At 53.2% G+C, this 27,834-nt stretch overlaps 3 protein-coding genes across 7 annotated transcripts; 2 read left to right on the forward strand and 1 right to left on the reverse strand.

The window, feature by feature from the left end:
• The first annotated feature begins 997 nt into the window (after positions 1-997).
• On the forward strand, positions 998-5,921 carry CD37 (CD37 molecule). The gene is made up of 8 exons (XM_007168282.3): positions 998-1,329; positions 1,436-1,508; positions 2,437-2,561; positions 2,684-2,758; positions 3,298-3,402; positions 4,044-4,280; positions 4,628-4,711; positions 5,787-5,921. The coding sequence occupies exons 1-8, from the start codon at positions 1,261-1,263 to the stop codon at positions 5,862-5,864; spliced, it is 846 nt and encodes a 281-aa protein (XP_007168344.1). The 5' UTR covers positions 998-1,260; the 3' UTR covers positions 5,865-5,921.
• Positions 5,888-21,967, reverse strand: TEAD2 (TEA domain transcription factor 2). 4 transcript variants are annotated; one of them, XM_057534554.1, is made up of 12 exons: positions 21,913-21,967; positions 20,001-20,238; positions 19,542-19,606; positions 19,012-19,074; positions 17,490-17,597; positions 17,337-17,395; positions 13,881-13,945; positions 12,685-12,833; positions 10,132-10,305; positions 8,320-8,481; positions 7,502-7,654; positions 5,888-6,961 (listed from the first exon to the last, which is right to left on the reverse strand). In XM_057534554.1, exons 2-12 carry the CDS (start codon positions 20,230-20,232, stop codon positions 6,848-6,850), a joined length of 1,344 nt encoding a protein of 447 aa, XP_057390537.1. In that variant the 5' UTR covers positions 20,233-20,238; positions 21,913-21,967; the 3' UTR covers positions 5,888-6,847. The 4 variants fall into 4 exon arrangements, with proteins under 4 accessions (XP_057390537.1, XP_057390538.1, XP_057390540.1 ...); XM_057534555.1 differs by lacking the exon at positions 21,913-21,967 and having other exon boundaries at positions 8,359-8,481; positions 20,001-21,066; XM_057534557.1 differs by lacking the exons at positions 8,320-8,481; positions 21,913-21,967 and having other exon boundaries at positions 20,001-21,066.
• Positions 9,997-27,155, forward strand: DKKL1 (dickkopf like acrosomal protein 1). 2 transcript variants are annotated; one of them, XM_007168284.3, is made up of 5 exons: positions 9,997-10,040; positions 23,786-23,960; positions 24,382-24,528; positions 24,650-24,742; positions 26,807-27,155. In XM_007168284.3, the coding sequence occupies exons 2-5, from the start codon at positions 23,805-23,807 to the stop codon at positions 27,116-27,118; spliced, it is 708 nt and encodes a 235-aa protein (XP_007168346.1). In that variant the 5' UTR covers positions 9,997-10,040; positions 23,786-23,804; the 3' UTR covers positions 27,119-27,155. The 2 variants fall into 2 exon arrangements, with proteins under 2 accessions (XP_007168346.1, XP_007168345.1); XM_007168283.2 differs by lacking the exon at positions 9,997-10,040 and adding an exon at positions 23,364-23,502.
• Positions 27,156-27,834: the final 679 nt, after the last annotated feature.

The following is a 27,834-nucleotide window of genomic DNA, read 5'->3' on the forward strand; positions in this document are numbered from 1 at the left end:
GAATACTATTAATATGAATTGATTTTTGATTACATTAATAAGAAATAATTACATTTGGAGACTTAAAAAAAAAAAAGTGGATGAGATCGCTCAGAAGAGAGAGAGGGTACTGGGTCTCTAAGGAGGTCTGATTTTCCAGGGCCTGGGTGGATGTCAAGATGGTAGGAACATCCATGATGTTAAAAATCCGTGAGGCTTTTAGGACTTGACAGAAGTGAGGAGCCTGCAGGGCATCAGGGGAGACTTCAAAGGCTGCTGGCTGCACAGCTCGGGCCTAGAGACAATCAGGTACTGCACACCCGGATCTAACGGCCAAGGTCCTGGGCTCAATCCTGACTCCTGTGGGGCCTGCCCCTCTAGGGGCCTCACTGCAGAAGCAGGAAGTACTGCCCGAGGCTCAGCTTCCGCTCTGGGTGTTCTGGTACCTCCAAGTCACCCCCTCGCACTGGGGACCTTCCCACTTGGGACCTGCAGCACTTTCACTTCCCCCAGGTGCCCAGCCCCTGGCCCAGCACATGGGAGGACCTTGGTCTACACTTGTTGCCAAGAACAGGATGCAGACTCCGAGAGAGGGGCAATGACGGGAAGGTGGGGGAAGGGGGTAGATAAACAGAGAAAGAAGGACAGGCACGCAGATAAGGGGCCAGAAACCGGAGAGGGAGAGGATAGAGACCTGGGGGGGGAAGGGGACAGAGACCCAGAGGTAAAGAGAGGATAAAGATCCAGAGAGAAAAGAACAGAGACCGAGAGAGAGGAGGACAAGAGACTGGGAGGGCCAGGAAGCAGGGACAGAGATGAATGCAGAGGTGGCAGAGCTTTGCAGGCGGTGAGGTCAGAGTGTCTGTGAGGTCGGCTGCTGTCCAGGGCCAGCCTGGGGTCCTGGTGCCCAGAGTAGGTGGGTGCAAGTAGATCAGGATTCCCTGTGCGTCCCCCAGCCTGAGCCATGGAGACCTGGGAAGAACTGCCTGGTGTGTCCTTGGTGCCCACCAATTCCAAGGCCCCTCAGGTACTGGTGTGTGCATCCCAGTGGGGCAGGTGAGGGAGATGGGGACAGAGACACAGAAGAAAGTCACCTCGCATATAAAAGGAGGGGGTGGGGCTCTGCCCCTGGAACTTCCTCTTTCTCTGAGTTCTTCCTTTCTCTTCTCTCTCGGCCTCTCCCTATCTGCCTCACGGTCTTTCTTTCTGCCTGCGTCTCCCTACTGCCACCACCCCTTCTGTCCTGTCCCTCCCACTGTTCTCTCACACCTCTAGAAGAAGATGTCAGCCCAGGACAGCTGCCTCAGCCTCATCAAGTACCTCCTCTTCGTTTTCAACCTCTTCTTCTTCGTGAGTTGCCTCCCGGCTCCCCAGCCCACGCCCCAGCCCCTGCCGCAGCTGCCCAATCTCTAATCCCCCTTTGCCCACTGGCCATGCTCTCCTCTCCTCTCCCCAGGTCCTAGGCAGCCTTATTTTCTGCTTCGGCATCTGGATACTCATCGACAAGACCAGCTTCGTGTCCTTTGTGGGTAAGGGAGCTGGGGCAGTCCGGGTGAGCCTTCCTGGAGCAGGCATGAACTGGGCTCCCTTCCAAGGACCTCCTGTGGTCTCCCTCATCCCAGGGAGGCCCATGGTGCCCAACTCCCTGTTCTGATCTCAGGCTCTGCTCCACCACTTGCTACTGCCATAACTCTCCGAGACTCAGCTTCTTCCTCTGGCAAATGAGTTGTGCATACCAGTAATAATAATGGCCATTTCTCAGACACTTCCTAGGTGTCAGATCTTGGGCAGAGGCTCATCAGATTCTCCCATAAATCTTCCCTCTCGTGAGGCTCAGAGAGGGGAAGTCACTTACTGGATGTCACACAGCAAGGAAGTAGAAGAACAGATTAACACTCATAATAATTGTAGGAAAATAACAATGGAGTAATAGTCAAAATCCTAATAGCTCATATATAATAAATGTTTGCCCTGTGTAGAGGACCAGACTGAACACATGCCTCCCATGTGTTCCTCAAAACAACTCTAGGAAATAGATAGCATTATTCCCTAGGTCTCAGGGAGGTTTAGATGGCTGATCCAATGTCACAGAACAAGTGATGGGGCTGAAACTATTGGGGGTGGGTAGGAGCTGACGGAGGAACGAGAGACTGAGAACAAGAGGGAAAGACAGAGACCGGGAAGAAAGAGGGACAGAGATCTAGAAAGAAGGGAACAGAGATCCAAAGAGAGAGAGGGACAGAGACCCACAGAGAGAGGTGGAGAGAATCCCAGAAGGAAAGGGATAGAGAGATTCAGGGTGGGACAGGGACAGAGACCCAGAGAAGAGGATGCCAGGAGCCCAGGAAGACGTCCCCCAGGTTACTGTTCCCCGCTTGGGTGGTGTGTGGGTATGGAATGGGGCTGCCTGGAGCTGTGCACATGGAGCCAAACGTCACTGTTTCTCACCTCCCCCAGGCTTGTCCTTCATGCCCTTGCAGATCTGGTCCAAGGCCCTGGCCATCTCAGGAATCCTCACCATGGGCCTTGCCCTCCTGGGCTGTGTGGGGGCCCTGAAGGAGTTCCGCTGCCTCCTGGGCCTGGTGAGTGCCCCTCCCCCCTCCATCCCTAGGCTCATTCACATCTTGCCCTCAAATAGAGCCCTGGCAGCTCCTTCATCCTGCGGAGGGATTCAGCCTGACCTCTCCACTCTGCCCCTCCCCAGTATTTTGGGACACTGCTGCTCCTGTTTGCCACACAGATCACCCTGGGAATCCTCATCTCCACTCAGAAGGTCCAGGTGAGTTCCCCTTCTCCTCCCCCCAACCCCAGCTAGTGGGCGGTGGAAAGAGATGGAAACAAAGGCAGACAGGGGCTGACATAGACATAGAGAAATAACAGAGAAGACAGAAAGAAACAGAGACACGGAAAGACAGAGACAGATGCAGAGACTGGCAGAGAGACACAGAGAAAGAGCTAGAGACAGTTAGGGCCAGAGAAAGACTCACCGACACGGACAGAGGAAGAGAGACAGAAATCCAAAGGGAAACAGGAAAAAAAAAAAAACCTCGGAGAAACAGAAGGCTCCGAGAAAGAGACAGAAACCGAATGAGATCATGGCAGATAGTGGAGAAACGGCAAGACAGACGATAGAAACAGGCAGAGAGAGAGATTTTGAGGGATAGAGACATAGCTAGACATTCAGCGAAAAACCGAGGCCGACCTGAAGATGCTCAGGGACTACCTGAGGCTGAGACAGCCACGGAGTGGCTGGAGTGGGTTGGGGCAGATGGCGGTGGGGAGGCAGGTGGTGGTTCATCCTCACTCTCGGCCTGTCAGCTGGAGCGGAAAGTGGAGGACGTCGTGCTGAAGACGATCCAAACCTACCGAGCCCACCCGGAGGAGACGGCTGCGGAGGAGAGTTGGGACTACGTGCAGTTTCAGGTGCGTGAGGGCCCCACCCACCAGGATCCCTCCCTCTAGCTCTGAGACTCTGACGTGGCTCCGCCCACTGCCTGGAAGAGACTTGGTCCCGACGCGACCCGAGCCCCCAGCTGTAGGACCCTAATGTAACCCTATTCACCTACGCCACCTCCAGCCGTGGCGACGTGGCCCAGTCCCCCAGCTCCCAGCTCCTGCAGTGGCTCCGCCCCCTGCCGCGACAAGACTCCGCCCTCAGCCCCAAGGCCCTAGCGTGACCCCACTCCCTGCCCAGCAGTGACTCTGGTTCCCAAGACACCCGGCCCAAGTGAGGCTCCATTCCCTGGTCACTCACATGACCCCGCCCTCCCATCCATTTGTCCCCTCCCTGAGGCTGAATTGTACTGCCTACCCACTCTTCAGTCCACAGCACGATTCTGCAGCTCCTCCCCCCAGCCCCATGACCCCTACCCCCGTGACTCGTCTCTCCCAACCTCATGTTCCCCTAATATCTCCTGGCCCAGATCACAGTCCCCCACCCTGCACCCATCACTTAGCCCTCTACTCCCCAGTATGACCTCATACCCATCACCCAGTCCCCTGATCCCCCAAAGCATCTTGCATCCCTCCAGCCCCTGTTCCTCTGACTCTTGTCACTCTTCTAGCTGCGCTGCTGCGGCTGGAACTCTCCTCAGGACTGGTTCCGTATCCCCAGCCTGAGGAGCAACGAATCGAGAGGGCACCGCGTGCCCTGCTCCTGCTATAACTCATCGGCGACCAACGACTCCGCAATCTTCGATAAGATCTCCTTCCCTCCGTTCAGCCGGCTCGGACCACTGGCGCGGCCCCGACACAATGCAGACATTTGCTTGGTCCCCGCGAACAGCTACATCTACCGCGAGGTGGGGAGGACTTGGAACGCAGGACGTAGGAGGGGTCTGACAGGGTGGAGCTACGAGAAAGGGCGGTACTACAAGAGGGGCAGAGCTCCTGCAAGGGGCGGGGTCTTTTGAAGGGCGGGGCCTAAAGAAAAGGCCTAGGCGAAAGGGCAGGATCTGGAACGCTGATGCCTGGGGAGGGGGAAGGCTTGGACCGGCCGAAGCGGAGAGACTAGAGAACCCTGGTAACTAGGGAAGGGGGGCGGTACCTGAAAGAAGGGTTAGGGCTGGGCGGAGGAGAACAGTGGGCCCGGGCTTGAGGGCGAATCACAGAAAGAACCTTACCCGTAACCTCTCCCCTATATCCCCAGGGCTGCGCACGGAGTCTCCAGAAGTGGTTGCACAACAACTTCATCTCCATAGTGGGCATTTGTCTCGGCGTGGGTCTACTTGAGGTAATCTGGTCCCGCCCCCACTCGCGATTGGCCTAGATGGCCCCGCCCCAAATTGCGCGTCCAACCAGTCTCTCTGGGAAAGGCTCATGCGTGATAGAGCGTCAGCCAGTCCAGGCCCTCCTGAGGCTCCACCTGGGACGAGGGAGGAGACCTACCCTCTGTGAGCCCTGATTGGTTGCGCGGAGGGAGCAGGCGTTCCCGCCCTTCCTCGCGAGGCTCCCACTGGTCCTCCTTGGCATATCAGCCTCCTGCTATTGGCCGCAATATCCCTCCCCTTTCCCCTCAGGTGAGTGTGGCGGGGCTGAGCCTGCTACTACCGCGCAGCATGCTCCACCAGGAACGCCAGCCGCAGGTGCCGGAAGCCTATTGTTCGAACCCCGGGCCCGGCCCGAGCACCGATGGCAGCGGCGGGCGCTATGGTGTGCTGAGCAGCAGCGGGCGTAGCGGCAGTCTGTGGGTTGGCTGGGGCATGGCAGGTGCCTGCCCTAACTGGGGGCACAAGGCCCCGCAGGGTAAACTGCCCATGGCTCTGGGGCCCTGGCCGCTTTGGGATCAAGACGAGGAACAACCTGAGACCGGGAGTGCAGGTGCGGAGACGGAGGCCGAGATGGAATTAGAGGCCGAGACTGAGGGCGAGATAGATGAGCCTCCGGAATAAAGGACTTTGGGGTTTCTCCGGATCACGCTGCTTCTGACTCTAGACCTATGCTAGACGCAGCTGGATTCCCCCTACCCCACCCTATTCCTTCCTGCTTCAACTCTGCTCCCACCCCTACCCGGCCCGCCCGTATCTTTGGTGTCCTACCCAATGACCTCTAGCCCTTTTACCCTTAATTCCGCCATATTCTCCAAACTCCCGTCCCTGACTGAGTCTTTCACAACCAGGCCCAGTTCTCCCTCTAGTCCCGCCCATCCTACCTACTCTCCTCTCCACACCTCCCATGACGCAGCCCCGCCCAACTCGCGGGCCCTTATTTTCTTCCCCAGGCCCCACCCCCTAGGTTTTTTCCCTGGGGACCCCCGACTCTCCCCGGCACCCCGTCGACCTCTCTGACCGTGTCTCCTTTCTCTATAGCTAAGCTTCATGACGCTCTCCATATTCCTGTGTAGAAACCTGGACCACGTCTACGATCGGCTCGCTCGGTACCGCTAGGCCCCGCCCTTCCCGAAGCCCCGCCCCGACCCCCTCAAGTACCCTGGGCATTTAGTTCCCTGTCGCCTGTAAATATTTGTTTAATCCCCAGTTGGTCCCAGCCATTGAGCCCTCATTCCCCTCGGGGACCCAGATGTCTGCCTGCCCCGCTGTTGTCACCTCTCCCGTGGGACCTGGGGTTTCTGGCCACCAGCTTCCTGCCCCTAAAGACACCTCATTTCTTTGCCTCATCTGTCGGCCTACCACCTCCCACTAGATTATTTTTAGCCCAAACGCCAAATAAATCCCCTGCGTTTTGGTAAAATAGCTTTATCCTCTGTCAAAACACAAACCAACACACTTTAGGGGGAAGGGAGGAGAAGGAGGCAACACAGTCTAGCCCCACGGCTCATTTAGAAGAGGACATGAGATTTAAAAGCCTCACCCCACTGCTTGCCCAGCTGAGAAAAAGTCACGACCCTAACACCCACTTATAAATATCTCTTGTTATATTAAAAAAAAAAAAAAATATTTCCAGGGCCCACCTGGCTCTACTCCTGCACAGAAAGGGTTAACCTTCAAAATTCAATATCAGGGTCCCAGGATGGGGCTGGTAAGGAGAGGCAGATTGGGAAGAAGGGGGGTGCTGAAAAACAGAGGGACAAGCCAATGTGTAACTGGGGCCCTCCAAAACATCCAAAACAGAGAAGGGGGAGGATGCCTGTCAGAGACAGAAACCAGTGCTGTCCCAGGGGTTGTCTCACTCCTGTCCCCAGTGTCAAATGCTCTGGAGTGATCTGTCCTTTCAGACACCCCTGTGAGGTCCCAATATCAGGATCCATCCTTTCCTCTCAGTCCCAGCCCATTCAACTCACCACCGAGCTTTTAAGGTCCTAAGAGGAAGCAGCCCACCCCCCACCCCCCAAGTAAGAAGCGTGAGGAAAGCTGGAGGTCCTTCCTGGGAGGAGGGTATTCCGGGAGTGAGCCACTTCTGGGGCCCCCCTTCAGTCCCTGACCAGGCGGTAAATGTGGTGCTGGGCCCCCCGCTCACTGGTGGAGACCTCGAAGACATAGGCAGTGCAGAGCAGCAGTTCCTGGGTGTCTCTGTTTGTCACCACCTGCCAAGGAGGCCAGGAGAAGGGGTTTATGCTTGGAAGGGAGGGCAGGGAACACTGTGCCCTCCCCAAGGAATCATGGGATACCCAAGAAAGGGATCCCCACCATGTCATGTTCCCCCAGGTAGATGGGATGCCAACATGCCAGGTTCTAGGTCTCAGGGTCAGTAGGGAGGGGCCTCACATCAGATGCTATATCCCATTACAGGGTCAAGGGGGTCCCCACCACATCATACTTCCCAAAGTTAAAGGAGATTCTACCATATCATGTTCCCTGGGCTAAGGTTAGGTTCCCTGTGAAGGGGGTCCCCTAGGCTGAAGATCCACTGTGGGGTGTCCTCCAGGTCAATTTCCCTTTTATGAGAATGCTGTGGAATCCCCACCATAACAGTTCCCTGGGTAAACGGGTCCCCTAAGCTAAGGGTCAAGTGTGAGGTCCCCACTGTGTCAGTTTCCCAGGTAAAGGGTCCTAGGCTGAGGGTCTGTTGCAGGCACTCCCCTCCACATCAGGGTCCCTGCTCAGGCCCAGCACCAGCGCATCACCTGGAGGATGGTGAAGTTCTCCAGGACACTGTTCATCATATAGCGCTCGGGCAGCTGCCGCAGCTTGTGCAGAAAATTCACCAGGTACTCACACATGGGTGAGCGCAGCAGGCGGTACACGAACCTCCCGTCCTCCAGCTGGGCACGCTCCGTCTGAACCAGGGGACAGGGAGTGGAGAGGACAGTGACTCAGAGACACAGGGGTCACCCCAGGAATTGAACCCCACTCCATGCCACCTCTCAGATGCCACACCCGCTCCCCACTGCCATCTTCCCTCCATTGCCCCATCCACAGTGACCAAAGATGGGACCATGAACCCTTGGGTACCCAGCTCAGGATCACTGAGCCTGGAACTAGGGACCCCTCCAGCCCCTCGAAGCTGTTCTCTGAACCCTCAAAACCCTCCAGGCCCTCAGATACCCTCAAACCCTTCGAAGACCCTCCGTGAGATCTCCAAAGTCTATTTGACCTCTGTACTTGAGAACCCCCTCAAGCCCTCCGCAACCCCTAAGTGTGACCCTTGAACCTCCTTGCCCTGCGGACTCCTCCAAATCCACAAGAACCTTTTGAATCTTAGTGACTGTAAATCTCTGTACCACACAGTATCTTTAAACCCTCAAAGTGACCCCTACACATCACTTTGGAACTCCGGATTAGCTCTAAGCCCGTGCATTAAAGAGGTTAGGACACCCCCCACCCACCATGCAGACCCCCAAAGGCCTGAGCTGTCGTGGCTCCCAGTCCATTTAGTCTGCACCCCCAAAGTGGCAGGTGGCTGGGCGCTCACCCGCCCAGAGCTCCACCCCTCCAGCCTCACCTCCACCTTCTCCACCACCTGCTTGCCAAAGGAGCAGACCTTGGAGGAACAGGTGAGGGTCATGTGCTCCAGGCTCTCGTACTGGCTGCTCACTCCATAGAAGCCACCACTGCTACCGCCGGCCCCCACCTCCTCGCCACTTGGGCCCCAGTTCAGGTCCGCCTGGGGATGGGGAGGCACAGGTAAGTTGGAGGGGGTGTCCCTTATAAACAGTGGGGACTCTTCTAAAGTGGGAACTCTGCTCCATGGCCTGGTGTCACCCATTGCCCTGCAGCTGCCCATCCCTCTTCCTCAACATTTAAAGTCCCCACCTCTCCATGGGCCAGTTTCTGGAGAAGACCCACCGTTCCTTCCATCAGTGTTAAAGATGTCTGGGTCCCCCATGGTCCTGACCCTCTCTCCTCAGTAACTTCCCCACCAAAGAGGCCCTGGAATTCAACTTTTTCTCCTGAAACCCCCAACTCAGGAGTTCAGCCCCTTCCAAGGGCCTGGTTACTAAGGAGGCAGCTATTCCCTAGCAACCAGAGGCTCTCCCTCAGGGCCCTTCCTGACCCTGGTTGCTAAGACAAGTGGCTATTCCCTAGCAACGGGGCATGGTGAGGTCTGGGGAAGCCTAACTCCTCTCTAGAAAACTCTCCCAGGCCCTTTCAGCCAATTCTCAGATGTCAGATCCCTTCATGACCCCAGTGGCCAATTGGCAGACAGTCCATTAGGCCAAGTGGAGCCCAATGAAGCCTAAGACCCCATCACACCTTTGGTCTGAGCCCCTTGGTCACCTTCCTGGGAGGCACATCTCTTCCTTTTCCTAACTGTAGTTGCTAACTTGGTCAGGTCATTCTCCAGGGTGGTTTAGTCCTCTCCCCAGAGGCCTGACTCCATCCATCACCCTGGCAACAGGGCCTTGTGAAGCCAAAGAAAACAGAAGGTCTTCCCGGCTACTCCCCTGCAGCCCTTCACATACTGGGCTTCTGAAGGGTTGCTCTCCAGACCTGGGACCTTGTGAGGCCTGTCTTAAGCCCTAGCAATGCCTAAAACTTCAGCAGCGCATCCTCAGAGCCGTCTCAGGCCTCCACATCACATACCAGAGTGCTTCATAACCATGGAAGCTACGGGCTTTCCTTCTCAGAGACTACGTAGATCCCTCCACAGCCCTGGTTACCACAAGAGTTAGCACGACCTAAACATTCACAATATTGATTGAACCCCTATAGCATCAGTCATTGTACTGGACACCACACCAAATAAGCCTAAGAAACCCTCTTATTCACAATTACATACCTGGCTTAGGGCCTATATACATTAAGTGCTCAATAAATGACTGCTAAATAAATACAGGACTTTACAAAGCCACTCCCCAGCTCTTTCAGTCGCTTCCTCAAGGCCAGACATTCTTAGCAACAGGGTCTGGTGAAACCCAGTAAAGCCTCGTCCCCTCTTTAGAGACCAAACACTCCAGGATTCATTTGCTAAGGGGAAGGAGCCATTCCTTAGCAACAAGGTTTGGTGTGGTCAGGTGAGATATAGGGAAGTCTGAAATGTCACAAGCAAATCCCCAGGGCCATATCAGTCGCGTGACTGGGTGTGGCAAAGTCTAGTGGGACCTGGGGAGGCTGGAGGTCTCTACACCTGCACTGGTCCCATCCAGAACTCCTTGGTGTTCCTTGCTGCTGAGGGGGCTGACACTCTGAGCCATGAGGACTGGTAAGGCCCAGGCTGACCTGGTAAGTCCTGAGACTCTCCGTTAGAGCCAGTGGCCTTAGCTAGGAGGCCACGTGATTTGTGAGCACTTTTGTTTTTGGTGGTGGAACTCACCCAGAACTTGACCAGGAAGAAGGCGTGGGGGGGCCCACGATCATACAGCTCCCGCAGACCACCCTTTTTCTCAGGGAATTTGTCATAGATCTGCCGGACGTCCACACTCTCGAGGGGGGGCGCTCCGGGGCTGGGGCAGTGCTGGCTGATGTGTACAAACAGGTGCCTCTGGTACTGAGGAGGGACAGCCATGGGTGAGGAGTGGGAGATGGGCTGGACCCCCAGCCCTCACTGCCCAAGCCCATCCCACACCCCGTCACCATCGCCACAGCTCCTGCTTGCTGTTCCACTGGGCCCAGCTCTCAGGCACTGTCCCTACTCCCTGCTGCCCCTTTACTCCCGCAGTATCTCAGTCCCCAAGCCCTGTCCTTACTGTCCAATTCTCTGCCCTGTCCCCTGCTCTCCATCCCCATAGCCCTGTCCTCTCCCACCCTCACCCCAGCCTTCTCCCTGGCCTCCCAGCCTCCAATCTCCTCTTCAGTTCTTCACTCACATGGCTACAGAGCTAACCCTGGCCCTCCCCTGCTCATAATCCTCCCATGGCTCCCCAGTACCCCTCGGACAAAGCCCACACCCCCTCAACCTGGCCCTGTATTGAATAGGTGTTCATGGATGGATGGATGGATGGGTGGAAATCCACAGAGCCCACATCAGGACTTCCTATCTGTTCTTATTCTTATCACTTCTGTCCATACCCTGAAAATATTCCCCTTCTTCTCTTCCAATACAAATCCTCCTTCTGTCTTTCCAGGCCCAAGTCCATCCAAATCTGCCTCTTCCTGAAAGCCTCCCTTGATTGCAGTCAGATGGCATCTCTATACCCTACCTTTTCCGTGGTTCCCCATTACCCTCTAAACAAAGTCTGGGTCCCTCACTCAGCTTGGCAATGCCAGCTCCTCCAGAACCAGCACCTACCCACCTATCTGCAGCCTCACCAGCTCCCACCATATTCAATTATTTGTTTCCCTGAAAACTTCATGCTGTTTCTCTCTGTGTGTCTGAAACATCCAGTTCTGCACATGGCAAATTCGTCTCAGGGAAGTCTTCACTCACTCCCCAGGTATAATTACTCCTCTGTACACCCATAGAAATATGAGCTTCCCCTATCCCAGCACATACTTGCTATTCAACAGACATCGGTTGAGAGACCTACTGTGTGCAGGCACTATTCTGGGTCCCAGGGCTACAAGGGCAAAGTCCCTTACCTCATGGAGCTACTGGCAGGGACAGAAATTTTTTAAAATCATTCCATGGATAATATAACCTTCAGAGAGTGACATATGCTATGAAAAAATAAAGCATAGTAATGCGGGCAAGACTGTCATTTTCCATAAAGTGACTTGGGAAAGCCAGTCTGAGAAGACAATCAAGCAAAGGCCTGAATGAATGGAGGGAGAGAATGGGGATATCTGGGGAAAGGACATCCAGATGCAAAGGCCCTGAACCAAGAGTGGGCCTGGCATGTTTGAGAAAGGGCATGGCGGTCAGTGTGGCAGAGCAGAGTAAACAAGGGTGAGAGGGCAGGAGGTAAGATCAGAACAGGAATGAGGATCAGATCAACCAGAGCTTTGTAGGCAACTGAAAGGACTTTAGCTTTTGTTCCAAGTGAGATGGGAGGGTTTTAATCTCATCTGACTTGGGTTTTACCAGGACCACGATATACAGCAACTGGCGTTTAGGTCACTATGGCAGAGACTGCTGTGTTCACAAATCCCAGTTCCTTTTCACACAACTAAACTACATTTCCCAGGCTCCTTTGCAGTTAGGTGTGACCACGTGACTAAGTTCTGGCCAATGGGATGTGAGCAGACCTGATAGTTGCCACTTCCAAGCCAGATTCATAAAACCTGCATAAGTCTTGACTCTCTGCCTTCCACCATCTGCCAGCCAGATGCAGAGCATCCAGCAGCATCTTCTGAAGCCCTAGAAAATGGCAGAGCCGCAAAATGGAAGAAGCCTGGATTCCCCAAATCACTGTGTGGAAGGCTCCTACCGACCAGCCACACTGACATGTTAATGAGTGAGAAACTTCTATGTTGTTCAGTCCCTGAGGGTTGGGAGTTATTTCTTCTAACAGTCAGTCCACTCTGACTAATATGGCATCTGTCTCCATCCTAGGCCAGGAAAGCTGGCACCTAGAAACAGATTTTCTTCTCCAGGCTCCCAGTATCCACCCCAAAGCCTGGCACACAGTAGGCACTCAAAAATGTTTACTGAATGAATGAACGATGTCCTGGATGATTTCTCTGGCCTTTCCAATCCATGACCCCATGACCTTCCACTTCCTTTTTTCCCGTAGTTCTCAAAGTGTGGTCCCTGGACCAGCAGCATCAACATCACCTGCGAGCTTGTTAGAAATGCAAATTCTCAGATCCTACACCAGACCAACTGAATCAGAAATTCCAAGGGTGGGCCTAGCAATCTGTGTTTTAACAAGCTCTCCATGTTATTCTGATACATGCTAAAATTTGAGAACCCTTGCTTTATGCTTTCCCTTCCTATAACCCCCTTCATTCCAAAACCCCCCAGTGACTATCCCAAAATTTCACTCACAGAGTCAGCTGCATCCGGAGGTTCCACAAAGGCTGAGAACTCCACCAGCTGCAACCGAGCAGTGCCCAGAGCCCGAGCCTGCCAGGCTGGGGGTGATGGGGCAGGTGGGGGCAAAGCAGGAGGTGAGAGGGCTTGGGGGGGCTCGTACCCTAGAGAGAGAAGAACAAACAATAATAATTGCTAACATTTATTGAATATATCAAGCACTGTTCTCTCTTGCCTGCCTCCACTTAGAAGCTGAAAAAGCTAAATACTCACTTTCCCAGCCTCCCTTGCAGCTAGAGGTGGCCATGTGACACAGTCCTGGCCAATGAGACGTTAGGGGAAATCTGCTGGGGGGCTTCTGGGAAGGAGTTTCTTCCTGAATGAAAAAGACAGAACTTTGGGAGGAGAAAGCTTTTGGCTCTAGCCAAGTCCTGCTTGGGATGTGATGCCTAGAGTCACAACAGCCATCTTGGGATAATAAAACAGAGGCCAAGAGACCTATAGAGATGCCAGTCCTGATATTGCTGAGCTGCTGAACCAGCACAGGAGCAGCCCACCTCCAGACTTTTTGTTATGTGGAATCACTAAAGCCCTTACTATTTAAGGCACTGTTAATTTGGATATTCTGTAACTTGCAGCCAAAAGCATTCCCAATTGATGAATCTGTGGAACCTGAGAGCTCTCTTTCACCAATGTGAGTTCTTAGGACCATATCAGCATGGACTTCTGGAAGCCATCTTTGCTACCAGGTGGGCAGAGCCTGCCTGGGAATGAAGCCACCACAGAGGAAAGCAGACCCAAGCAAGTCCTGATGCTACCATTTGAGCCCCTGGATCCAGCCATGCCTGAAGCCATAACTCCTGAAATATCAGTTACCTGAACCAATAAATTCCCCTTTTTTTTTTTGGTCATCTAGCTTGATTTGGGTTTCTGTCATGTGCAGCTAAAGAATCTTGATTAATATATCAATGTCCCTGATGTCCTTTAGGTTAGCAAGTGACAGACCATAAACCCAGTAGATCTGGCTACAGAGGCCAGGCTCTTAACCACTATAAATTCTGTGACTCATCTTTCCATACCCCCACAGGCCCTGCCTGAGAGCTGGATCTCAGTAAGAATGTATCCCCTGATCAATGGAAGGTTGAAGGAAAGGCAGTCAGGGCTGAGAAGAGAGAGGGGAAAACAAGAGAGGGTGGAGAACAGGCTCTTACCTGGGAGGTCAGTAGATGGAGGAGTCAGTGACAAGGAGAACGGTGTCTGCGAGAATGGCTTCACACTAAAGGAGAAAGGAAACTGGGGGTCAGTAAGAAGGAAAGATGCTAATCGTACCAGCTAACATTTACTGAGGGGCCATGACAAGCCAGACCCCGTGCAAGCACAGTATGGGCACCATTTCACTGAAGCCTCACAGCCTATATGAGGTAGGTGTGATTACTGCTCTTCTCATTTTGCATAGGAGGAAACGGAGATAAACAGGGGTCAACTGACCCGCCCAAAGTCACACAGCTGGCATGGTGGAGCCTGGGCTCAAACCCAGGTCAGTCCCAACCACAAAACCTGTGGTCTTGAGGATATTTTGGTGCCTCTCACAAAATGGCAAAAAGAGAACACAAATGGGGTCTCAAGAGGTGGGGAGAAAACAGAACAAATAGGAAACTTGGAGAAAGAGGAGGCTGAAGGCTCAAGAGGGTAGGGAGAAAATGACCAGAGGGACATCAGGCAAAAGTTCAGCGTGGAGGTGAAGCACAACAGAATCTAAAGCAGTGTTGTCCAATTCCCAACAGCCAAACACAGAAGCAACCTAAGCATCCATCAACAGATGAACGGATAAAGAAGATGTGGTACATGTACACAGTGAATACAACTCAGCCATAAAAAAAGAATGAAATAATGCCATTTGCAGCGACATGGATGGACCTAGAGATTATCATACTAAGTGAAGTAAGTCAGAAAGAGAAAGACAAATACCGTATGTTATCACTTATATGTGGAATCTAAAATATGACACAAATGAACATGTCTACAAAACAGAAACAGACTCACAGACATAGAGAACAGACTTGTGGTTGCCAAGGGGAGAGGTGGGGGAGGGATGGACTGGGAGTTTGGGATTAGCAGATGCAAACTATTACATATAGGATGGATAAACAAGGTCCTACTGTATAGCTCAGCTAACTATATTCAATATACTGTGATAAACCATGATGGAAAGAATATGAAAAAGAATGTATTTATATATAACTGAATCACTTTGCTGTACAGCGGAAATTAACACATTGTCAATCAACTATACTTCAATAAAATAAATGTTTAAAAAATAAAATAAGGGCTTCCCTGGTGGCGCAGTGGTTGAGAATCTGCCTGCCAATGCAGGGGACACGGGTTCGAGCCCTGGTCTGGGAAGATCCCACATGCCACGGAGCGACTAGGCCCGTGAGCCACAATTGCTGAGCCTGTGCGTCTGGAGCCTGTGCTCCACAACAAGAGAGGCCGCGATAGTGAGAGGCCCGCGCACCGCGATGAAGAGTGGCCCCCGCTTGCTGCAACTAGAGAAAGCCCTCGCACAGAAACGAAGACCCAACACAGCCATAAATAAATAAATAAATAAATAAATTAAAAATTAAAAAAAGAAAAGAAATACCTTGAAACATTTAAAAGAAAAAATAAAATAAGATAAAATAAAATAAAATAAAATAAAGCAGGGCTGTCCAATAGAATTTTCTGCAATGATGGAAATGTTCTGTATCTGTGCCATCCAATACAGTAGCCACTGGCCACATGTGGCTACTGAGCACACGACCTGTGACTACTGAGTATGAATGTGGCTAGGGTATTTGAGGAACTGAATTCTTTTTTTTGGCCACGCTGAGCGGCTTGCGGGATCTTCCCAACCAGGGGTTGAACCCGGTCCACAGCAGTGAAAGCGCCGGGTCCCAACCACTCTACCGCCAGGGAATTCCCAAGGAAGTGAATTCTTATTTAATTTTAATTAACTTAAATTTCAATAACCACATGCGGCTAGTGACTGCGGTATCCGACAACAAGGCTCTAGAAGCCAATAACCTCTGGGTAGCCCAGGAGATAGTGGTGAGGAGACTGAGATGTCAGAGGGCAGGCAGAGACCAAGTGTCAAAAGATCAGGATAAGAAAGACACAAACTCCATGGACATTTAGACCTGAACCCGCAGAAACCATAACCTAGTACTTGCCATCCCAGTTCTGAAATCTAAACCCCAATACCCTACCCTCTTACCCATTAGGGCCACTGCTCAAATGCCACCTCCTCAGAGAGGCCTCTCATGACCCCTGTCTAAATAGAGGATATATACCCTGCTTTATTTCCCACATTTATTCTTTTCTTATTAATGCTTATTTATTTATCTATATGTTTATTGTCTGTCTCCTCCCCTCTCCAAGTATATAAGCTCCACGAAAGCAGGAATTCTAATTTGTTCAATGCTGGGTCCCCAATACAAAAAGAGTACCAGGCACTTAGTAGGTGCTCAATAAACATCTGACTGACCAGCCAATGGCTTAATACTTCTCTCGGTTTCTGGAACTCCCCAAACTTTCACACCTCAGGACCTTGGCACATGCTGTTTTCTCTACCTAAAATATTCCCAACCCCGTTATATACCTTGCTAAGTCCTACTTGGCCTTCAATGTTACCTCCTCAGAAAAACCCCCAGAACTCGCTCCGTCACCCAAGAACCTGTTTTGATTCTCCACACCACGGCACACACTTCAATTCTGTGTTTATTTAGGTGATGATTTAATTAACATTCGTCGCCCCCATTTGACTATCAGCTCCATAAAAGGTGGGACTCCGATGCCCAGTGCGATGTTTGCTGAACCACCCCTCTTTCCAGCCCAACCCTCTCCCCTGCAAACCTGTAGTTCCTTCAGCCCCCAGGGACTTGTTCTGACCCTTTCCTGTGTCCCCATCCAGCAGCACCTCCCCAGCAAACTTTTTTCTCTCCCAGCCTGGATCCGCTGCCACCTCCATGGGCTGAAAACTGCATTTCCCATGAGCCTCTGGGGCCCTTTCTATATTCTAGGCTTCAAACATATCCTGTCACCCTCAGGGCTCTCTCAGAGCTGAAAAGGGGCCCATTTTCTTCCTTCCGACTCTGAGAGAAGATAAAGAGCCCTGCTCTACCCTCAGGCCCAAGAAACACCTGTATGGGATAAGAACAAGCCTTTCCCATGAGCCTCTGGGGCCCAGACAGACAATCTCACTGGGAGGTCATTATCTCCATGGGCATCCTACAGGCCCCTCACATTCATCAAATCAATCCCATGCTGAGCTTATCTCCTCCTCAAACCCACTCCTCCCCCAGGTTGCACATTTCTGGATGGTCCCACCAACCCCAGTCACCAGCCAGACCCCAAGCACTCTCCTTGCCTCATCCCTCCTTCTCAGTCCATCAGGTCCCAGCCCCATCCCTCCTTCTCCTCTCTTCCCCATCCCCTCCTCACTATCCCAGCTCAGACCTAGTCCTCTTCTCCGGACCACTGCCCCAGCCTCCTCCCTGGGATTCAAATGCAGATAGCCTGACTCCAGAATCTATGCTCACAAGAGAGTTGGGAGCTGGAAGATGGGGTGAGAAAGGGCTGGAGGTGGGCGGAGGGGGAGCAGGTGCTGAGCCAGAATAGCAAGTACTTACTCTGGAACATTCCAGGGGGGCCCAGAACCCCCCGACCAAAACTGGAAAAGCTCTGGGGCCTGAAGAGACAAAGAAGGGGGCTCAATCAATTTCCTGTTGAAACCCAACCCCACCCCTCCAGCCCTGAACCCCACAATCCCCAACCCAGGCCACCTGAGGACCGGCGGGACCAAGTTTGGCCTGCAGGGAAGGTGCTGAGATGAGCTGGGCTGAGGACATGGTGGCCATTGTCTGGAAAGCCTTGTCCTTGGAAACCTGGTCCTGGAGGAAAAGTTGGAGGTCCATGTTAGCGGGAAGTCCCAGTCGATACAGGAAGGGTGGGACAATGACATGGCAGGGCAAGCCCGCGGAGATGCAGAGTTGGGGAGCCAAGGCAAAGGGTTGGGTGAGGGTCCAAATCCCTCTCATTACAGCCCCCTGCCCCTCCTGGCCTCCTCAGGAATGTCTAGGAAAGGGAGAGGGTGGGAGGATGGGCAAGGGGACTTACCACATTCAGGGCCTGCCCATGGGGGTGGGGGAGGGTGCCAAAGGAAGAAAGAAAACATGACTTAGGAAATGAGGCCTGGACTGCCCCACTCCACCTTCCTGCCCTCCCAACCCCTACAGCCCAGCCACCCTGAGCTGAGCGATGGGAGGAAGGGGGAGCAAGGGATGAATATAGAACAGAAAGTAGAGAAAGCCAGGCCTAGAGGAGGAAAGGGGTTCCCATGCCCAGAATAAAAGACAGCAATGAGGGTTTCTAGGTTCAGAAAGAGCCGGAAGTGGAGGTTTCCGAATACACAGGCAACAGGAAATGAGACTTTTAGACCCAGAGAGAAGAGACGGTGAAGGTTTCCCAGCCCAGACAGGACAGAGGGGGACAGTGAGGTCCAGAAAAGACCAAAGACTGGGAGTGAAGGTTTTCAGACTTAAAGAAAAAGGATGGGGAGGCTTCTGGGCACAAAAAGAACAGGAAGTAGTGGTCCCCAAGTCCTAAGGAAGAGGCAGAAAAGACCCCATACTCAGAGGAGTAGAAAATGAAGGTCTCAGGCCAAGAGGGAACAGGAAATCCAGAGGATGCAAAAAAGAAAAGGGATATGAACATCTCCAAAAGGAAATGAAGATTTCTGGGCACAGAAAATGCAGGCAGGCAACATGGAAAGATGAACCAGAAGGAGACAAAGAGGAGATCCTCACAGCATAAGAGGGAGAAGGCAGTGAGGGGAGGGGAGGGAAGGGGAGGGGAGGGGAGGGGAGGGGAGGGGAGGGGAGGGGGGAGGAGAGGAGAGGGAGGGTGAAGACCCCAGTAGTCAGAGGACAGGCCCGACGCCCCATCCTTCTTGCCTGTCCTAAGCTAAATCTCGGTCCCCCTCTCTCTATGACACTCTTCTTACCCAGGGTCTCTATTCACCCCCTTGCTGGGCCACTAACCCCCACCTTGGGTCTCTGTTCCCCCCATCTGTCTACCTCTCTGTGTGACTCTGTCCCCATCTCTGGGTCTCTGTCCCCCACCCTGGGTCTCTCCCTCTTTCTTTGGACCTCTGTTGCCCCTCTCTCTCTGGGTCTCTATACCCTCCACCCAGGTCTCTGTCCCCCTCTCTCTGGGTCCCTGTCCTCCTCTCTCTAGGTCTCTATCCCCCCTCTCAAGGTCTCTGCCTCCCTCTCAGGGTGTCTGCCACGGTCCTTTGACCTCTACCTTGAGCTTGGACTGGATTTCCCTCGATTTCCTTCGGGCCAAAACCTGGATATGACTAGAGACCTGAAGGGAGTGACAAAGAAGCAGATTCAGGCCACAGCCACTCACCCCTTGCGTCCCGTACCCCTTCCCTCCCTCCAGGTGCCCCATGCAGCTGCTGAAACACAAAAGATGACAAATACATAGAAAGTGCCAGCTGTCTTGGAGCGTAAGAACATAGATGTGTCCATAAAGGCTATTCTTTTCTCACTAACACTACTGATCATCCCCACACCCAGCAAATCCGGGTCTTATTTCTCTTCCCCATCCTTTTCTCTTTGGCTCTTCTGGTCTGTCTTACCCTCTAGTTCTCATGCAACTGCTAAGAGAACTATACCAGAATAAGCACAGTTAGAGTGTACTAACAAAGGGGCCAAAAGAAAAGACAAAAACACATGAACAAGCCTCTCCTCTAACGTGAATCTGCTGGTAGGCTGACCCTGACAAGACAAGCCCACTCCAAACAAAAGCCCACAAGGCAGTCCTGAGACCTGTTTGCGAGTTCGAGTCTTCCCTGTTCTCAGCTTGATGTAGCGGGCAATCAGTTCATTCCGACCTGAAAAGTCAAAGATGGAACAGAGTTAGACCTTCAGCAGAACTTCCCAACAGAGAGGACACCAGGGAAGGAGAGAGAAGCAACATTTCCCAGAGGTCCACAGCAAGCCGGGGGCTATAAGGGAGAGGAGTTATGACTGCAGGCTTTGGAGCCAGGCTGCCTAGGTTCAAATCCCAGTTCCGCCACACACTGGTTCTTTGTGGCCTCAGGCAAATCATTTAGCCTTGCTGGGCCTTGGTTTCCTCATCTGTGCAAATGGTGATGCTAACTCCTACCTGAGTCATTCTGAGGATGCAATGTGCTTTTATGTGAACTGTGCTTAGAGCTCCATCAGTGTTGCTTAATATTTTTATTAACCAGTGGGGGCTAAGGCAAAAGAGCGGGCTGGACTCACCATACATCTTGCCTTCATCGGACAGGATGATTTTCCGCCGGCCACAGGGTGGGTAGATGGCCAGGGCCTCCTGGAAGCTCTGCTCGATGTCTGGACTCCAGACACCCTCTGCGTCTGGGCCCCCGTCTCCCCCCGCCCCCTCACTGCCGCCAGTGCCCTCCTCGCTTCCTTCCTCACTTCCTGTCCAGCCGCTGCCATCGTCCAGGGGGGCCCCAGCCCGGGGTTCCCCCATCTGGGCCTGGAGGAACACAGAGTTCAGCAACGTTCCCCTGACCCACTCAGAGGGACCTCAGAGCAGAGTGGGCTAGAAGTCCAGACTGCTGGGTCTGAGAGAGGAGGCTGGGGGCACCCAGACCCTTGGATCTGAGGGAGAAGAGGTTCGGGGATCTGGACCCCTGGGTCTGAGAAAGGAGGGGGCTGGAGGCCGAACTCCTGGATCTGAGGGAAGCAGGAGACTGGGGGCCTGGACTCCTGGCTCCTGGAGGAGAAAGGGGCTGGATTTCTGGGGAAGCTTAGGGTGAGAGCGTTCTCCTCTGTGTTCTCAAGGGAGCCTGGATTGTGATGAAGTCTTGAAGACCCCAGAGTAATTAATGACTAGGGTCCAGGAGGGCTGAAAATTTGGGTGTGGATTACTGGTTTAAAGAAGACAGGAGTCAGAGCCTAGTTGCAGGGAAGGGGGACGTGGGTGAGATCTTCTCAGTCCCACCCCGAGAACAGGTGCCAGGATGTGAACAGCAGCTGCTAGAAAAGAAAGAGGGGCACAGGCCCTAGTAAGGCTGAGAGGAGATCCAGAGAGAGGGGGACAGAGACTTAGAGAGAAGGACAGAGTCCCAGAGAGAGGGAACAGAGACCCAGTGTCGGGGGACAGAGACCCAGAGGGAAGGGGACAGAGACTCAGGGCACAAACTCAAGCCAAGACCAGGAAAGACCTACAGAACCACAGACTGGGGGGCAGGGGCGCCCTGCCATCAGGAGAGTCAGAACAAAGGGCCCAGGCGTCCCCTCCCCCAGTTTCCCACAACCCCCATCAGGGGAGGGGCTGGCCAGCGAGGGCGCCTCCTCTCTGGCCCCCGGCCCCGCCCCTTCCCTCCCCTTCCTCCCCCACCTCCCCCCACCCCCCCGCCCCGCGGCATGGGCTCGGATCCAACTCAAGTTCCCAGTGACTTTCCGGAGGCCGGGAACAGGGGAAAACTTTTTCCAATACAGTCAGATCCCGCCTCCCTGGCGGCTCCACGTCTTCCACAGCTTTCCCAGGACCCCAGAGTCCAGGCCCCCAACCCCCTCCTTCCTCGGACCCCGGAGCTCCGGCCCAGACAAAGACCCCTGGCCGAGCCCAGTGGCGCTGAGGCATTCAGGACCCCCGTAGGCCAAAATCCCAGCCCAGCTCTCCCCCATGTGGCCAGACAAAGGGACAGAGGAGCTGAGTCAGAAAGGTCCCCACTAATTTCCTGCCCCAGGCCCCAAACCTCCAAAGAGACAAGACTGAAGATCCAGAAAGCACCGTAGCTCCCCCTTCTGCCACCCAGGAGGCCTCCTTTCTCCATGAGGAGGACCAGGCGCCCACAAATGACACACACAAACCAATTCGATCAGAAACAAGCATGGGGCCCTTTCTCACTTGAAACCGATACTTCCAAAGACATTTGCCCCACAGTCCCCAGTCCTCACAGACTCCCAGGCGCACACTCCCAAACTCAGACCCATCAACAGACACCCCAACTCTGGCGAAAGTTCCAACTCCACACTTAGACTCAGTCACGAGCGCAAACTCGGGCCCCCCCGGCAAAAAGAGGGCTGCAAGCAATTCAGAGACGGTCCCACAAACACCTCAACTCATAACGCATAACTTCCCACCCGAACTCACACACCCCGAAGCAGGATCCCCGACTCCCGCCGGCGCCTTCCTACCTACCTCCCGGCCTGGGGCTGGGGAGCCGCGGGCGGGCGGGGCGCTGCGAGGGAGAAAGTTGCCCGGGAGCTTTGTTTGGGAAAAGTGGGAGGGACCGGAGGGGGGGCGGGTCCGGGCGCCGGACAGCGGGAAGGGGGATCCGACGGTGACAGTCTGGGGGAGGATTTTTGCTTTGGGAAAAGACAGGTGAAGTCTAGCTGGGGCCTGGTGAGAATTTCGGGATTCTGATGCTTGGATCCCTGAGAGAGGAGGAGAATTGGGGGTCTGGATACCTGGGTCTGAGGGAGGATTGATGGGGACCTGGAAACTTGTCTGTATCTGAGAGAGAAGGAAACTGGGGGCCAAGATTCCTGAGTCTGGAGGAGGAATGGTCTGGGTGCCTGGACTCCTGGCTACCCTCTAGTGTAGTTTGTGTGTTGGAGATGTGGAAGTGATTGATAGGAACACAAAAGAATCCTGTTCAGCCTCAAGTATATTTTTGAGACTAGAGGTATGGGGATGGGTTTTTGCTTGATTTCCACTGATTTCTTTTGCTTGATTGGTTTCCTTGTGACCTCATCAGAGTTAAGGGTCGTGAGCAAGACGACTGGGAGTTTATTGGATGTTCACCAAGGTGGAGACTCCCGCATCCACACGCACTAGTAGACTAGAGGTGGCAGCTGTCCCAGGACCCGGGGAGAGCCTCGGTGCCTGAGGAAAAAGATGAGGGTCCCTTAATTATACCCCTTAAAGATGAAGGGTCCCTTAAAGATGAGGAGTTGAGTGTTCAAACTCAAGAGACAAGAGGGGCTGGGGTCCAGACTCTGGGGTCCTGAGGAAAAAGGGAGCCCGGATTCCGGGTTCCTTGTAAGGTGGTACATAGGACTGGATTTAGGGTTTCTTGAGAGGGCGGAGCTTTTTAGTGGAACCGAAGAGGGCTCGGGGTTCAGCATCCCTACACTGCACTCTACTGAGCGTATTAATCGTTTCAAAACCTGGAGAAGACGCAAAAGGACACGGAGAATCTCTCAGAGATAGATACAAAACTAAGCAGTGGGATAATCAGAAGGACTGCTCGGACACGGGTATTTCATGAGCAGAGAGAGCCTAGGAATGGAACTGAGGGCGCTAGGGGCAAGATCTGGGGCACAGAGGCGTGGCCTAGGTGCGGGGGCGTGGCTCTAAGTCAGGGGAGGGGCCACCTGAGATTGCAGAGTGACTCCGGCACGATGGCCACGATCAGAGAACAGGGGCAACACTGGGTCTCCAGGGCCGAGGTCAACCGACAGGAGCGGGGTCTGACTATGGGGGTGTGAACTTGAAATCAACGCCCGGCTCTGGCTCAGGGGGCGTGGCCCTTCCCTTAAGGGCGTGACTGTCCAATAGAGGGCTGGGCTCATAGGTGAGGTCAGCAGATGAGGGCGTGGTCAGACAATAGAGACGAGCCTAGGCCTCGCGGAGCTCATCCAACGCTCCAGGTATCCGGCCTGGGCTCGAGATCAGAACTGTTTGGATTTAACAGTCCGTGGACGGCCGGAGTCTGAGAGTCCGGTGACCGGGCTGTGGTCTAGTATAAAGGCGGGTCCCAGAAGAAGGGGCGGGGCGTGGGAGAAGGTGAGGAGGAATGAGATCTGGATACGAATGTGGGCGAAGGAGAGGAATGAGATCCTTTGTGTGAGGCAGAGCCCAGAAGAGCCGGGCCTGAGGGGAGGGGAGGGGCCTGACACGATGGAGGGGGTTGGAGCAGAAGATAAGGGGGCGGGGGGAATGGGCAGGGTGTGCGGAGTTCCTGGGCCGAGGATAGGAAGGAGTTGTTGTCTAGGGTGGGGGTGTGGGCACTTAGGGGACGGAGCCTTAATGGGGGGCGGGGGGGCTCTGACACCTGCCCTTGCCACAGCCTCCCGGCCCGCCCCGCAATGTGGCACCCGCTAGCCCTGTTGCTGCTGCTCGCTTCTGCCTCGGTGCCCCCATCCACTGCAGCCCCGATCCGCGATGCTGACGCCCAGGAGAGCTCCTCGGGTTTTCTAGGTCTCCAGAGTCTCCTCCAAGCCTTCACCCGGCTTTTCCTGAAAGTAAGCGCTGCCGTGTGTTGGGGAAAAGAAGAGGTACCGAGAAGAGGGACAGGGGCAGATGGTGACTGAGGGATGGAAGGGGTTCAGGGAGACAGAGTGGGAGACGGGTCGCGGCCAGATAGAAAGATAGACAGAAAGAGGAGTCAAGGGACAGAGAGAGCGTGCAACAGGGAGACCGAGAGATAGGAAGAGAGGGAGGGAGACAGGCAGAGAGACAGACAGACAGGAGGAGAGAGGGATGGGGACAGAGAGACAGAAGACAGATGGGGGCAGGAATAGGAAAGTAATGGGACAGATGGGGAAAGGAGGTGACCTGGTTAGGCCCTAAGGGTCAGAGGATGGAGAGAGAAGGGGATCCTGCCAAGGCTACAGATGTCCTGGGAAGTCCAGAGGTCCAGAAGCTCACCAATTCCTCCTCCAGCCCCAGGATGACCTGCTGCGGGTCATGGACAGCTTCTTCTCTGCTCCTATGGACTTCCGGGGCCTCCCTAGGAACTACCACCAAGAAGAGAACCAGAAGCACAGGCTGGGAAACAAAACTCTCTCCAGCCACCTCCAGATTGACAAGGTGCCTATGCCAGGAAGTCCCTCCTGGAGTCTCCCTAAGATCCCTCATGCTGCAGTATCTGTCAGGGAGGAGGGCATAGGAGGAAAGAAGTTTTTTCTTACTCTCCTTCGGGTCCTCACAGGTGACCAACAACAAGACAGGAGAGGTGCTGATCTCTGAGAAGGTGGTGGCATCCATCGAGCCAGGAGAGGGGAGCTTGCAGGGTGACTGGAAGGTTAGGACACGCCCCCAGCAAAGTGTCCAAGCCCAAACACTTTCTGTAGTTTAGGAGGAAAAGATGAATTGACTCTCCCACTCCCTCTGTGCTGGACACCCTCTCTCTGGGCCTCAGTTTTGTCATCTGTCAAAAGGGACTAACCAGCTCTCAGAAATGAGGTTTACAACCTCAGAGTACATCCTTGCTTGCTTCAAACCCCAGAGGGTTTTGTAAGCCAGAAAAAGTGCTTTTCATTCCAAGTGTTTGGTGAGATTCACCCTCGTAAACCTCAAAGTGTGTTTTGATCTCAAAGTGCTCTGCAAACCTCCAAGGATTTTTTAATCTATCCCAAAGTGCTTGGTAAATCTCTCCCTTGTAAACATCAAAATGTGATTTTTTAATAATTCCTAAGTACTTTATGAACCCCAAATGCTTTGTGTATCTCACCTTCGCAAACCTCTAAGAGTGATTCTAATCACAAAGTGCTTATTTTTTGATCCTAAAATGTTGTAAGAACACTCAAGTGCTTGGCAAACCCACATGGTTCTCCCACACACACTCCCAGTTTTTTATTTTAAAGATTTCAAATCTACAGAAAAGTTGCAAAAACAATAGTACCATAAACCTGTATCCACTTTTCCACAGAGCAGGGTTTCTCAACATCAGCACCATTGGCATTTGGGGCTGGATAATTGTTTGTTGTAGGGGGCTGTCCCGTGCCCTATACGATGTTCAGCAGCATCCCTGCCTCTACCCACTAGATGGAAGTAGCACCCACACCCCCTCCAGTTGTGACCACCAAAAATGTCTCCAGACTTGGGTTGAAAACCACTGGCCTAGATTCACCACTTGTTAACATTTTACCGTACTGACTTTCTTTTTACTTTTTTATTTTTGAACCATATGACAGTAAATTATTGACATCATGACACTTCACCCCTAAATCCTTCAGCAGATACCTCCTAAGAATAATGCATTCGCCTGCGTGACCACAGTCCCATTTTTACACCCAAGAAATTTAACATTGATATCAGACTATTCTCTCTGTATTAGTTTCCTAGGGCTGCCGTAACAAAGTCCGACAGATTGGGTGGCTTAAACAACAGACATGTATTGTCTCACGGTTCTGGAGGCTAGATGTCCAAGATCAAGGTGTCAGCAGGGTTGGTTCCTTCAGAGGGCTGTTGGGGAGAATCTGTTCCATGCCTCTTCCCTAGCTTCTGGTGGTTTGCTGACAATTCTTTAGCGTTCCTTGGCCTGTAGATGCATCATCCCCATCTCTGCCTTCGTCTTTGCATGGGGTTCTCCCTATGTGCATTTCTATGTCCAAATTTCCCCTTTGCATAAGAACACCAGTCATATTAGATTAGAGCCCACTCTAATGACCTCATCTTAACTAATGAAAACTACATAGTGACCCTATTTCCCAACAAGATTACATTCTGAGCTACTAGGGTCCTAATGGACCTCAACATATGAATTGGAGAGTGGGGGAGACACAATTCAACCTGTAACCATCTCCTATGGGGCTTCCCAAACCTCAACGTACTGAAATGTAGACTCTGATCCAGTAGGTCTGGATGGCGTGGGGCCCGCTCATTTGCATGTCTAACAAGCTCCCAAGTGAGGCCGACCCTGCTGGTCCACAGCCCTCACTTTGAGTAGCAAGGACCGAACAGACATTGAAATGTCCCTGCTGGACCAAAAGCTGTCCACAAGAGCTGATGTGATTGATGTTTGATCCAGGATTCAGTCAAGGATCACATGTTGCAACTGTGGTCATGATTCTTTAATCCCAAAGTGCTTTGTACCTTTCAAACTGCTTTCTAAACCTCAGGGAATGCTTAATCCTAAAGTGCTTCTGAAACCTCCAAAATGTGTTTTCAAACCCAGAGGATTCTATAAATCTCAGAGTATTTTTAATTCTAAAGCGCTTATACACCCGAGTGTTTGGTAAACTGCAGGGTGAGCTTTTAATTCCCAAAGCATCCCATAGGTGGCAAAGTGGGTTGAATATGCCAGGGGAGCATCTTGAGGCTGTCACTTGGAGTTTCAGAGGGTCTCCTTGTCCCTCTTCACCAGGTACCCAAGATAGAGGAGAAGGAGGCCCTGGTGCCTGTGCCAAAGGCCGTGGACAGCTTCCACCCGGAACCCCACCCCCGAATGACCTTCTGGATCATGAAGCTGCCACGGCGGAGGTCCCACCAGGATGCCCAGGAGAGCAGCCACTGGCTCAGTGAGAAGCAGCACCGCCTGCAGGCCATCCGGGATGGGCTCCGAGAGGGGACCCGGGAGGACGTCCTCGAAGAGGGGACCCAGAGCTCCTCTCATGCCAGGCTGCCCGCCCGCAAGACCCACTTCCTGTATATCCTCAGGCCCTCCCAGCAGTTATAGGGGTGGGGACCGGGGAACACCTGCATGTACCCCCACACCAGACCCCGCCCCAGCCACCATATGGAAATTAAACTTTTTCTTACATCCAGCAGCACTGTCTCCTGTGGAGATCTGTCCCCAGGCCTCAGCCAGCCAAGCCATGGCAAGTCCCCCCAACCCTAACCTTCAGCATGACATCCGGCTGAGCTGTTAGTTCCTGCCAACGTCTCTGGGTTGTTTTCTGGTTCAGACGCCGTCTGTCTTCTGACTGAGCAACTCTGTGACCTCCAGCCCCATCAGTATCCTCAGTCCCCATCCCTGTCACCTCCAGCTCTGTCTGCCCTCTGGCTCCCAGCTCTTTCACTCCAGTCCCATCTGTCCACTCTGCCCTTGCATTAGTTTCCTGTTACTGCCGCAAAAAACGCAAATGTAGCAACTTAAAACGATACAAATGTATCCTCTCACTGGTCTATAGGTCAGAAATCCAGGATGGCTGGGCTGGTCCTCTGTGCAGGTATCACAAGGGCAACATCAAGGTGTTAGCCAGCGGGGTTCTTACCTGGAGGCTCTGGGACAACTCTGCTTCGAAGATCATTCAGGTTGTTGGCACAATCAAGTCCCTTGGGATTGGACTGAGGTCCCTGCTTCCTTGCTGGCTGTCACCTGGGCCACCCACACTTAGTTCATAGAGGTCTCTCTCCGGTTTTTGCATGTGGATCCCATACTTCAAATCTCAC

The sequence above is a fragment of the Balaenoptera acutorostrata genome, chromosome 19 (assembly GCF_949987535.1).
Source record: "Balaenoptera acutorostrata chromosome 19, mBalAcu1.1, whole genome shotgun sequence".
Classification (NCBI taxonomy): domain Eukaryota; kingdom Metazoa; phylum Chordata; class Mammalia; order Artiodactyla; family Balaenopteridae; genus Balaenoptera; species Balaenoptera acutorostrata.

Bases quoted from the DNA above. Each gene is read 5' to 3' on its own strand.
- TEAD2 (XM_057534554.1), bottom strand. From the start codon at position 20,232: ATGGGGGAACCCCGGGCTGGGGCCCCCCTGGACGATGGCAGCGGCTGG. The intron at 17,396-17,489 runs GTGGCCTGGGTT...TTGTCTCTTCAG, and splicing joins TTGGTCCCGCCGGTCCTCAG to GCCCCAGAGCTTTTCCAGTT. The intron at 6,962-7,501 runs GTGATGCGCTGG...CCTCCTTGGCAG, and splicing joins AGAACTTCACCATCCTCCAG to GTGGTGACAAACAGAGACAC.
- CD37 (XM_007168282.3), top strand. From the start codon at position 1,261: ATGTCAGCCCAGGACAGCTGCCTCAGCCTCATCAAGTACCTCCTCTTC. The intron at 2,562-2,683 runs GTGAGTGCCCCT...GCCCCTCCCCAG, and splicing joins TCCGCTGCCTCCTGGGCCTG to TATTTTGGGACACTGCTGCT. The intron at 4,281-4,627 runs GTGGGGAGGACT...CTATATCCCCAG, and splicing joins ACAGCTACATCTACCGCGAG to GGCTGCGCACGGAGTCTCCA.
- DKKL1 (XM_007168284.3), top strand. From the start codon at position 23,805: ATGTGGCACCCGCTAGCCCTGTTGCTGCTGCTCGCTTCTGCCTCGGTG. The intron at 23,961-24,381 runs GTAAGCGCTGCC...TTCCTCCTCCAG, and splicing joins TCACCCGGCTTTTCCTGAAA to CCCCAGGATGACCTGCTGCG. The intron at 24,743-26,806 runs GTTAGGACACGC...CCTCTTCACCAG, and splicing joins GCTTGCAGGGTGACTGGAAG to GTACCCAAGATAGAGGAGAA.